Below are 12,795 nucleotides of genomic sequence, written 5' to 3'. Positions count from 1 at the left end.
GGAGCTTTGTTAGGACTGAATACATTGAGCCAGCCTGCCAGTACAGCAGTGGAAAGCAGAGAGTGATAGACTCCACTGACAGTATTTTTGGGCGGCTGTTGGACTCCTGCCTGTGCGGCGAATGACTCCACTGCTCTGTGGAGCTCATGCAGAGAAAAGCAGCAAAACAATATGACTCTTTCATGAGGCAGAAATAAACTGAATTTGAGCTGACTGGAGTAATTTTGTCTCTCAAGAATTAGAAATAACAGCTGAGTAAAATACTGCTGTTTGGGGAGATTGCCACCTCTTCTGTTTGAGCTCTTTCCTTCAGTCTCACTTGACATGACATAATCTGAGTTGTCTGAAACTTAGTGAAGTAAAACACACTGCGCTTTGAGGGGACATTTTTTAAATGAAACTTGATGCTTCCCCCAATGGAAATAAAAAGAGTAATAAAACAGCAACTCCAGAGCAGAGGCAGTCCTCTGACTGTGCAGAACTTTTTATGTCTTTGATCAATGTGTGTAAGTGACATAAAGACAGCGTTGTCTGGTTAGTGTGTGGGTTATACATACAGAATCTCTGTTAACTTGCATGTTCTCAACAACAGAAATAAGGAAAGATAACCACTCTGAATGTTCTTGTTTATCTCTATTTGACCGTCCACTGCTTCAAGGATGGGTTATTTGTTTCTCTTTTTTGGAATTAAAGGATTAACAAACTGAGGGAGGTGGCAAATAGAGGGAAAATGGGGAAGGAAAAAGACATGAAGAGAATTGAGAGAAACAGGCCATAACACAGAGAAATGGAAAAAAAGCTGTGAGGTAATTAAAGGAGCAACAACAACTCAAAAAAGTAGGACCCATGAGGAGAATAAAGGGGAAATGGTAAACTTGAGTTCATTGTGTTCCTGTTCATATGTTAGCGCAAGGGAAGGAAACCTAATCAAAAAAAAAAAAAAAACAAGAATGAAAATAGGCTTTTGACTTCTAAGACAATGCCTGACAGCATAGATGCCTTTGGTTGTGACCCTTGATGAAGTCTATGTGGAGCAGAATTGCAAACCGTCATTCCTCATCAAAATTCCATTGCTGTGGGTTACAGCTAATGAGGAGAGCCTGATAACTCTTACAATTAGTCACAGAGAAAGGCACCAGTCAACATATATGTCACGGTATATCACACTCTGCCTTTCTTTTCCTTTTAACTAAGAAACCACGTTACATGATTAGAATGCATGAGTGAGGTCATGTTGGAGTTCTCACAAACAATCACCACTTAGAGGCAGTCACAGATTTGGACAAAATGGTTTGAGTTGTTTTCTGTTTGGATTTGCTGGTATTTCTTGCACAGTGTGTGTGTGTGTGTGTGTGTGTGTGTGTGTGTGTGTGTGTGTGTGTGTGTGTGTGTGTGTGTGTGTGTGTGTGTGTGTGTGTGTGTGTGTGTGTGTGTGTGTGTGTGTGTGTGTGTGTGTGTGTGATGGGGATGGGGATGAGGATAACAGTAAGCCTGTAGCCAAGCAGGGAACCACTGCACAAGCCAAAAAGCAATAATAAACAGTAATCTCCTTAACCATCACAATCACTGCTGTCCCTCCATGTATGTAAACAAGGCTTCAGGCTGGGTTTAAATTTCCCATGAGACATGCACATTTCCCCAAAACTCTTGTCCACTTTTATCCTCTTTATTTTGGAAAGTTAAGTTGATGTGGGACACCAGAACACCACTAGCTATTTGTCTTTTGTTAATGTGTGGACAAGTTTGCCTCAAACCATTTATTGTCAGTTTGTGTTTGTGCATGTGGCATCAAAGCTATTTCTCCAATTTGCCTTATTCTTTCTGCAGTGGGATTGTGTGTGTGTGTGTGTGTGTGTGTGTGTGTGTGTGTGTGTGTGTGTGTGTGTGTGTGTGTGTGTGTGTGTGTGTGTGTGTGTGTGTGTGTGTGTGTCCCTCTGTCCTTGTCTCCAGTCCTGCCAGCCCCTCCATTGTGACAGAACAGGTGCAGATGAATATGAAACAGACCGGCAGAGCTTTTAGGGCCTGGTCCTTTGTATGCACGCTCATGTTCAAACCATCATGTAAGAACAAACTGGCTTCCTATCTCCATCTTTAGCACCTTCTTTTAAGTGCCGAGCAACAATGTCAAACCTATTTTACAGAGAGCAAACACATTAAGGTCCTGAACACAGACTGCATGAGGTTTAAAGGGTTGTTTGTTTCTCTTTAAGACTCCTAAAGGAGATGACCTGATACCCAGCACTTTGAATAAGTCAGGCTCTAAGACTCCCATGATGAGCCACCTGGTAGACTTTCTCTGAAATGCATTACCATGGATGAGTTCTTACACACACTCACCAATCTTACACCCTGTCCTGTTCTCTCCTCACCCCAGTGTGACACATTCCCCACACTGTCCCTGAAATGCTCTTTAGTCAGTAGCTTGAGAGCTAGATAGATAGATAGATAGATAGATAGATAGATAGATAGATAGATAGATAGATAGATAGATAGATAGATAGATAGATAGATAGATAGATAGATAGATAGATAGGACATTGTCTAGTGACTCCTACAGTAATACATCCTTGTCTGGTGACGTGCCTCCAGCGCCCTCTTTCCCATCTCCTGATCTGTCCCCCCTCCCTCTCTCTCTCTCTTCCTCCTCATGACTTTCTCCCCTTTCCTCTGTGATACGCACTCAACCTAGGACAAAGATGGGAAGCTGTTAAAGACCAGGGGTGCTGCCGTGTTTTGTCCTCCATTAAATCCCTCCTTTCGTCTCATTTAAGTCACCGCGGATCGATAGTCCCATGCGGGCAGGCTGCTGGTCGAATCACACCAGCCGATATCGACCTCTCGCCGGATAAAAGAACCAGCGAAGCTGCGCCCTGGTCTTACAAGGAGAGGCGAGAATGCGCACCTCGGCGCACAAGAAGAGTGCGCGCACCAGTGTGTCGTTTTGAAACTTCAGCAGTTCTGACAGAGCAGAAAGTCATCTGGATGTCGCTCCTGTAGCTCATAAATTATCCATCTGTGTTTCGAGTGGCAGAACAACTCGGATTTAACCAACTATAGTGGGATTGTGTTCCTGTACTCTGATCACACGGGCTTGAGCAGGTGGGTTCAATGTGTCAGGAGACGCTGCGTTAGTACCCCATTTAGCGACTTATGGTCTGTGGGCGCAATTTGGAGGCTACCGACCCGTCGCTGCTCCACAGCGCGTCTTCGGCGGGGCTGCAGCGTACGGAGCCGGGGACGCTGAGGAATGCGGAGACGGGTTTTTGTCCTTCTCAGCTCACCTGCGGAATCCTTCGCAGCGCACACCAAAGTAAGTGATTTTCTTAACTAAAACAGTACGCCATTGTTTTTTTGTTTTTTTGGACGTTGGTGTAAGGCTTCATAAATACTGAAACCTCAAGCACTAGTTAAAGGAATGTAGTTTGGCTCTAGCCCACTTTTTCATTATCAGTGAGGACATCTTCGTGACAAGGCTGGCACAAATAGTTTAGATTATCTGTGCCACAAGATAGTTATCATTGACCTTGTCGGACACCTGACTATGAGATTCCCAGTTCTAAAAGCTTAATCAAAATGTGCCACATTAAAACTTCTGGTTCGTGGGCATCAGGGCGTTATTTCAGAAACATAATAGCTAACTACATAAGCTTTTCTGTATCTTTCCATCTAACAGCTAACACACGCAGTCGGTGAGCCCTCTGTGCGCCATGCTGAGGCAGATCCTTCTCAACTCCACCGACACCGCAGACTTCGACCTGGTGCTCATGGCCCAGTCCTCTACCCACGCCCCCAGTTCACTGAACGCCTCCCACGGTGGTTCGGTGAGCGTGGCCGCCCTTCTGAGACCCACCACGGGGCGGGGGGGAGGAGGGCTACGGGAAGGCGAACTCCACAAACCGGACCTGATCACCTACATAGTCATGTGCCTGCTACTTTTCCTGTTAGTGCTGCTTATTGTGTTCTTCATCAACTGCCAGCTCCGGAACTCTTTCTTCGCCTCCATGCCATATGACAGATCACTGAGAGAGGCCCGGACCTCCTACAAATAGATCTAACCAGGACTAACCTCTGGAACTTAAATAGACTCATGTGGGGATTTCAGGACTGACTGGTTCCCTGGAAGTGCTGATGCTGCTGTGCGCACTGGACACGTGAAGTCGTTGCCTTTATGAGCTGTCTTGGACACTTTGGAGGCCTTAACCTGGAAAATCCAACAGAACCATGCACAAATAGTGCGAGTTTGGGGTGTCTGCAAATACCATTTTCTTTGAAAGCTCCAGCTACCCCCCTACACCACAAAAAAAAAAAAAAAAAAAAAAACCTCATTCTTCAATCTCAGAACCCCAGGCCATTGTGAGATGAAACTGTAAAACTTCCTAAATTTGTCACTCCATAAAGTCCAGTGTTGCCCTCGCACAGCCTGGAACCTAATAGTCTCACACAGCAAGTCTTAACACTTTTATTTGCTTCAGATTAAACCTAAAAATTGCAGTTTGGGTATAAATTTGCTGTATTTCAATCTAAGATGAATGCCACATGGAAACGTGGTTTGTGTCACCACAAAAAGAGTCTTCAATAATTTGTATAGGTGTTTTGTATGACTGTAAATTAACTGTCTTGTCCTGTGAGCAGATGCAATCTACAGACTATTTCCACCCTGTTACCATTGTAAAGTGATTAAATGCCACACTGTGGGCCTGTATTGTCTCATAAAGATATTCAAACGTACTGAAGTCGTTTTTATCTATCCACCTGTTTATGAATGGCGGTGCTGCAGCTGCCGTAGATCATCCTACAGCGCGCCGTACAGGCGTTTTAACGAGTGTACAGGACCGGGAGCCTTACCCCGCACTTTCACTTTCAATTAACCTCTCTACCACAATTGATGGCGCTAATATCACGGGTGCTCCAGTTTATGACGAGTCCGGAGAGATAAACCCAACTGTTTTCAGTTCCAGCGCCACCGGTTATGCACAAATCCTCTCCAATCTTGTTGTCGGAAAAACAAGTCTTACATACCGAGACAGAAAGATGAGCCTATCTCTGTAATCCTGTGCCTGTGCCTGTGTGTGTGAGCTAGCATTTTTGTGTTCGCACAGGTTTGTGCTTTTGGGAAGGGAGCCAAAGAATTGCTATGAGCATTCATTCGGTGAGACCTGTATACTTCTCACAAGATGTAAAATTCCACTGAGGGGATGTAAGCGTAGTGATGCTCTCTGTGGTGCGTAATCAAAACAATTGTCAGAACCCGAGAAGGGTCACATCTGTCTGTCAGGAGTATTCTCCCTATGTCCGATTTTTTATTTATCTATTTATGTTTTAACACGTTATCATTACCTTCCACGACATATCCGGTTTTAAACTTTTCTTTTTAAGAACCAATTGTAGTGTACAGAACAGATTGATTTTTTGGAGGCACTTGCAATTTCCCTTGACGTTCAGACACTGTATCCAACGCTTGGTGGCGCTCTATGTCTGCATAGTGTGCTTATAGGATGGCAAAGTGCCCATGCCATACATTTTAACAACCTCAATCATCTTTGGACAATACAATAAGAGAGGGATGAGATGTTATGACTGCAGACTTATATTCTATTAATAAACACTGTAACAACGACACATTCAGACCTCTTAGGACGATTTTTTAAAGCGTTTGTGGGATATGCCACAATTAACTAGTGGCCCAATGAGGAGAACTATTTTGTAACTGATCTCAATTTATGTGTCACTGAGACAGAAGCATCACAGTAAGATTTTTGCAACGGGCAAATGTGTCCACTCAGGAGTTGCAAAGAGCAAACTGCAGTCAAATGCACAGTAATAATGTAGGTCTTTCGAGGGGATTGAATTGAAAAGCAGTTTACCAACTGATTAAGTACTCAACTGTATAAAAGTGATCGTCTATTTCGGTGTAAACTTAGCCGGAGTGATGTCAGGTACCGACTGTTGGCCTCAATATATGATATAGAAATTGTCGCCATAGACAGTACCTTCAGATGACTGAGCAAGCGTCTAGAAATTTGGTTTGAAAACCCAGATAAACTGGACTCTGCTGCATACTGCTTCTCTGCTCAGTGGACCCACCTGACGAGCCCTCTCTTAATCTTTTATGTTGAATGTAGTCTGCGACGCTGTGCATTGTTACATCACAACCGTTTTAAATACATGTGACAAGAGTGATATTTATGGAGCACGAACACAATTTTTAACTTCCAATCTATAAAACCAAGAATTTATGAGTGTACTACTGTTACTGTTTGTCATGGAGCAGTGCAGCACACAGGTCTGTGCACTGAGTCAGAAGTGTCTGTTAAATCCTCTCAGGTGTAACTACAGAACGTGCAGGCTCCTCCCCAACCAGCTCTGACCGGACTGTCAGAAGAACAGGAAGAATCCTCTACCGCTATAGAAGTAGCTTTCCCCGCTGTCACTTAGGGGTTAAAACGTGTGCTAAAACTTGTGAGAAACATGGAAACCGATTTGGGAGAACCCGTCGAGCATAGTGATCCGTAACATCAATACATCACCTTTATTATTGTCGCCGAAGTCTTGTCGTGGAAGTGGAAGAGCGGAGTTTTCTTCGTCTCGGGACTTTACCTTCTGTAGCCAAACAAGTTAGCCTAGCGTATGCTAACGTTAGCTCTATCAGTACCGTATACTTTTAGGACCTGACATTCACATTGCTTGAGCTTAAGTTTACGTTACTCTTTATTACTGTTAGATTAGAGTTTCAACTTGTATTTCACCAGCGCAACAGGTTGCTTTGTTACTTTTTGCACCGAGGACTCGGGATTGTGCTTTGAATTTCCCTCCCTCAGTCATAACAGACAGGCTCCTTAGCGAGGGGTTCGCACCCTTTTGGCTCTTAACCAAATCATTAGCAACACTGTGCTAATTGTGGCTAGTTAGCCACAGTACTAGCACAGGCCCAAGGGAATTAATAGTTATTTCTTTCACAAGATAAGACAACGTCTGAGAAAAAACTGCACTGCCATTTTACTTTTCAAGAGCGGGGACTTTGCCGCCACACAGGTTTATTTCTATACCCGATTCAAGAAGACGGATTAGTTCATAACTATGGATCCCTACACGGGAAACTCTGCCTCAGCTGCTGGTCCCAAGAAGGACAAGAAAGCAAAGAAGAACTATGAGGATGGAGATGGGAAAAAGAAATTTGTGAGTATTCCACAGGTTTAATGATTTGTTTAACTACTTAGATCCGTTTGGGTGCATGTGTTGGGACGTGTTGCATTTTACGCCCCATGTTAGTGAAATTCTGTTCATGTCTCAAGTAAAGGTGTTGAATAACTTAGTTTTCCTTTTGAAACTGCACCAGCAGTTTCTAGAGCCTGACGTTTTAACCCATAGGACACATGATTCAGGTCTTGCTTATTCATGAAAGTCAGTAGCTTATGTTGAATGAAGAGGAAGACAGCCCTGAGATACAGAAACATTACAACATATTTTCAAAGACATCTACAAATCCATAAGGGATATATTCGACTAGCCACAGTGAATTTTGAATAGATTTTGTTTTAACTGTACGAATGTATAAAAGACACTATTCAAAATGGTAATACATTAATCTCATGAGTGAACTAAGTTTCTCTGGTAAGGTGTGGCTGTGTTGACACATTGATTTTTCAGGGTGACTGAAATGTGATGATATCATGCTGTGTCTACCTGGCTGTGCCAGTATGCGTGACTCATTGAGGTGACTCGGAGGATGCAGAGCAGTAACAGTGACCAAGTAGTGATGCTTGCCATCAGCTAGACAAGCTGTTGCGTAATTTAACCCCTTGGCCATGTCTAGCAACAGGGGAAAACTGATATTGTCCACAAAAGACAAACAGTAACAGTAGAGGATGCATAGAAGACACACACTGACCCACAGTCAACAATTTATTCACGTAAATATATCTGGATGCATGCAGTTTACACAATCCAGCTCAAAAGAATAAATTGTTGTGTTGAGTGGCAAGGTATGATTAAGTATGCACAAGTGTAGAAAAAGGCTATAAAGAAAATGAGTCTCAAATAGAAACCTATTTAGCAATTTCCTCATTCAGCACTGAATACACAAGACTGTGTTTGAGCATAGGTTCATGTCTGTGTGTACAGCTAAACTGCCCACCTAGAACTGAGGTATGCCCTTGACTTCATTACACCAATCACCCTGAAATATGACTCCCTTTGGTAGAAGTTTTCTGACAGTCAGAGTTCAGAGGGAGGTGAGAGAGTGTACAGAAAAATGTTCTGTGTGCTTGATCTATAGAATGACATTGTCCCTCTGAACTGTCTTATCTGTGGCATATACTTATCTCTGACTTCATCACTTTCTTCTTTCACCTCATTCAGACATACCAGTGATGATAACATGATGACATTTACACCACTAATGAAGAGTGAAGGTGTAGTCGGCAGTTCCAACCAAATTACACCCTTGTGAGAGTCCCTGCTTTTGGGACCAAATGACGTAGTATTGCCCTGTTTCCACCAAGCAGTTCTGTTCAGTTTGTCCCGGCAAGGCGCGCATTTTACAACTTTCCACTGAGTAATGCCAGGACAGATCCCCAAATAACCGAGACGGGCTATCCCACTTTTTGGGACCCTTCTGTAGGGGTGTTATACTAAACCAATTGCTGATGTCCCCCATATTTGCCTTTTGTTTAGTGTGTTGCATTTTCTTCTTCGTCGGATGTATTAGCGAGGCTGACTGTGTTGCGCTATTGGACAACACTTATTTAATTGATGGGGCTATCGGCATCTGGCTTACACACTTCCTACCAAGGGGTGTCAAGGCTGTGGAAACACAAACAGGACCAGGGCTAACTGAGCCAACTCGTACCAAACTGTACTGATCTAAACTAGACTGCTTGGTGGAAACGGGGCTTATGTGTAGTTTTTTCAGTCCTTGTTATGGCACCAAATTCTTTTTTCATTTTGTATTTAATTTTATACCACATTATTGTGTATTGCTGTCAAACTGAACCTTGACTGGGTTTAGCATTTAGACCTATACTAATGAGTATGAGACAAGGTTATAATAGTTAACTAAAACAAAACTAAAAACGAAAACTAAAATTTAAAATACATTGCAGTTAACTCAAACTAATAAAAACTAGAAAAGAAAACAAAAAAGATAAGTAAACTAAAACTGCATCTTGTGTTCATAAAACTAACTCAAACTAACTAAAATTATAGACAAAATTTCCGTAGTTATAGTTTCTGACAATATCAATAGCCTTTAGAATTTAAATTAATCCCACACATTTTCCCAACCAATTTTACAACAGTTTTCGGCAGTTGTCAGTGCCGTACAGCACCATCGTAGTGACGTACTGGGACTTGCTTGTTTACTGCACTGACTGGCTGTGCACTGTGCTGCGATGAAATATAGTGAAGCAATGAATCAGAGCATCTGTAATAGTTTCATTGCATGTGAGTCTGACTTTATTGTTACAGAGTCCAAGTTTCTAATTATCAAAGCTCATAATATATTGTTTTACATAATTCATGTTTATATTTCTTATATTAAGTTTATATTATTTGCTTGTGTTCAAGGCAGCAGCCAACAGTTCAGTATCAGCATTAACTGAGCAGTGAGCTCTATGATGGACTTGAAAGTAAACAGTATTACAAAATATTTACTCTGACCTTTTTGAATCCTGCACCTGGCCAATAAGGTATGAAAAAACTAAAACTAAACTAAAAATAAACCAAAACTAAAACTAAGCCTTGTTGCAAAGATCAAAACTAAATAAAAACTAGAATGCCCGCTCTAAAATTAATTAAAACTAAACTCTAATGGAAAAAATGTCAAAACTAACTAAAACTAAACTATGATGACAAATCCAAAACTATTAGAACCTTGGTATAAGAAATATAAACATCTGGATATCACTAAAATAAGTGTTTCATTATGAAATGTTGCCTTCCTCAGTGATGTTGTTTCATGACATCACATACAAATCGTTACATTGTAAACAACAAAACTGTGTTAAAGTTACAGCGGTCAGCAAACCTAACTGCCAGAGCGCTGCTGTTTCAACTAGCATCTTGTTATTGTGCTCATTTAACTGCTACAACAGCTAGCCAGTTACCACCAATTTCAATGATCTCAACAAAACTTACTTGGGAAGCTGGGAAATAAAGTACTTCCAGCAGCAGCTGAGATACCATTAGCAGTGAGATCGAGTCTCTCTATAAGCAGGGACTTAAATGTCTTTAAGAATCCCTTTAGAAGGAAAAAATAAAACATTGCTTACAGGTTTTAAGTCACCTCTGTTTCATTAAAGTACAGTAAAGACTTTCTAAGTGATTATGAAAAAGTCTCATCTCTATGTTTATGCCTGATTGTAATCCTAAATTTAAGATTAGATTGTCAGTGCCAACAAAGGTTCTTTCTAAATGCTTTTTCAAGTATCCATGGTTGGAGCGTCCAGGACTGATTGATTTGTGGCATGTAGAAGTCCCTATGAAAACACTGCACTGGCCGACAGAGTTGAGCAGTGAGAAGAGACATCTGTGTTTTTCTCTGCTGATGACTATTTCTTGGATTTTTGTAGTGATGGTGGACACTGGAGCTTAACTGTTTAAAGAAAAAGGATAGAAGAGCAGAAGAAAGCTAAATGGAAGAGTGATACAGCTTGAGCTAAAGGCTTAAAAACTGGCTAAGCTGTTTGTGATAGTGTGCAGACCATAGACTGGATGTAGTTTCTGTGACGTCACCCGTCTGTTTCTGATACCGTGAAATGAAGCCAATCCGTGGATGCAGCCACTTTGGATATGACGCCAGCTTTGTACCTCTGATTGGGTTATCAAAAAATCCTAATAACTTCTAAACCACAGATTCAGAAAAAAATTCACACTCGGGACAGTGTGTGCTGATATCGAAATCAGTGTTTCAGACCCAAGCTGGATATTATGGCTGGGTGTTTACGTGGCCTCCAGTCTTTCTGAAGCCAGCCTCGAGCGGATTCTCAATGAACAGCAACTTTTAGTATTTTGGCATTGGGTTCATTTTTCTAAATCCAGTGTTGCCTCTTCAGACCCACATGCAGCAGTTATTCTGCAGTGTTCTGTTCAAACTTCACAGCCTATCTGTGAAATGAAGAGCCAGGTTACGTTTGCTCTGCTTGGTGAGGTTGGAGTTGGTAGAAGAGCACTGGTTGGATATTGTAAAGATTCTGTTCCATTACATGTCACAAACATTTGTCAGAGCACCAGGCTGTGAGCAGCATTAAATATAGCCTAAAACTAAACTACCGTGCAAACTGTGTACAAAGTTTGTTTCACTCCATAGCGCTACATTACTGTTACTTCGCCACTTTACACACAGTAAAAATTTGTCTTGAACTAAAAAAAGTAGCGTTCAAAGAAGATCTGCTCTCCATTCATTCACTTCAAAATGAAAGTACGCCTCGGTTAGAGTCTCATTCTCATGATACTGGGTGCTGGTACTCATGGGAAATGGGGTCTTTATCCTGGAAAAACACTAGCTTTCCTCACAGCACTATTTTTGTCCTTTTTTGTTTCAACAGAAGCATTGGTCTATTCAGGCTCTCTGTGTGCATATGCAACAGTTGTTTTCCAGATTGGATTCTTAATTTTATACTTGTGATTTCAAATACAGTTTGTACCATGTCAGAAATAATTCTGTTAACTTTAACACTAAACTGGACCTTAACTGATCAACATCTCAGAACACAAATTCCCCAGGGGCCCACTCAGAATCACTAGCTGAGGGTCCCAGGAGCAGCGTGTATTCAAAACACATCAACATAACTGGGCTGTTGTTTGTAACTATTACTACAGCTTTGCCCCCACCCAAAAACTGCAGCTCCCCAAATGTTCCACCGCTGTGTATAAGCATGTCTTTAAGCCTAAGCATGTGTTGGTCTACGTGTGTGTCTGAGTTGACACACTCCAGATGCAACCTGTAGTTACGCTTTACAGGTATACTTAAAATTATATTTGATGTGCTCACAGGATCCCCTGTAGCATGCCTTTTTTGTCTGAGGTAGATCGTCTTAGCTGCATCCCTCGAGGTGCTATTTGTCTTCTTCTGGCAGCAGATACATAAAAGATCAGCATTCACGAACTCTGTTGACATAAACAAACTGGTTGACTCAGCAGGCAGGCAGCAAGGATTAGCCAGGGATCACTGCTTTGGACAGCTGTTTAGGATACAAGGCGAACAGTTGATTCCACATTCTGGCTCTGGGACATGTTGAGTTTGGCAGATTATCTTCTTTTTAGGTAGAAACTTTTCTGAATTCTCTCTGAGATAGAGCTGACAGATTTTTATGCCTTTATTTGAAATATTGGCTATCAGGTAGACAAGTTATGACTGAGTTGTGGGACTGACGTGTGTTTTTGAGGAATTGGTTGAAGAGCCTTTTTTTCAATTACAGCCTGGTTGGCTATTACGTCAGTCTGGGTACTGAACTTCAGTTCTTTTATGGTACAAACTGTTTACGTAGTACAGAGTATCAAAATGCCTCGTGCTACCAAGTTTTGGTACCAAAATCTACATGATCAAGATCTGTTAATGCCACTGTGATTGGCTGTCACATTACATGCAAGCCCCTCATCAATTCAAAACGCTCACAGACAGACCAGGGTATATGCTGAAATCCTGAGGTTAAATTCAATACCTTTTTTAAGACTTTTTTAAAAACCTTCCAAAAAGTCTTGAGACTTTACAGCGACTTTAAGCTGCTGTAAGCAACCAATCTTTGATGATTGTAGTTTTCATTTTAACATAAATTAGATAAGCTGAGAAGGAATTAA

The 12,795-nt window shown here is 41.7% G+C and overlaps 2 protein-coding genes across 2 annotated transcripts in view; both read left to right on the top strand.

Moving 5' to 3' along the window:
- Positions 1-2,564: 2,564 nt before the first annotated feature.
- On the top strand, positions 2,565-4,727 carry smim32 (small integral membrane protein 32). Its single transcript, XM_074674501.1, has 2 exons — positions 2,565-3,310; positions 3,674-4,727. The coding sequence occupies exon 2, from the start codon at positions 3,708-3,710 to the stop codon at positions 4,047-4,049; it is 342 nt and encodes a 113-aa protein (XP_074530602.1). The 5' UTR covers positions 2,565-3,310; positions 3,674-3,707; the 3' UTR covers positions 4,050-4,727.
- Positions 4,728-6,325: 1,598 nt separating this feature from the next.
- The window catches only part of diaph1 (diaphanous related formin 1), a 115,975-nt gene continuing 109,505 nt past the window's right edge, over positions 6,326-12,795 (top strand). Inside the window, exon 1 of the mRNA XM_074674182.1 lies at positions 6,326-7,176. Within this exon, the coding sequence (XP_074530283.1) occupies positions 7,078-7,176 (99 nt within the window). The 5' untranslated portion in view covers positions 6,326-7,077. The remainder of the gene's footprint in view (positions 7,177-12,795) is intronic.

Source organism: Halichoeres trimaculatus, unplaced genomic scaffold, assembly GCF_033239565.1.
Source record: "Halichoeres trimaculatus isolate MK-OKI-2021-1 unplaced genomic scaffold, fHalTri1.1 fHalTri1_scaffold_7, whole genome shotgun sequence".
Taxonomy (NCBI): domain Eukaryota; kingdom Metazoa; phylum Chordata; class Actinopteri; order Labriformes; family Labridae; genus Halichoeres; species Halichoeres trimaculatus.
The sequence above is the reverse complement of the archived record's forward strand: the minus strand, read 5'-3'. Positions and strand labels throughout refer to the sequence as shown.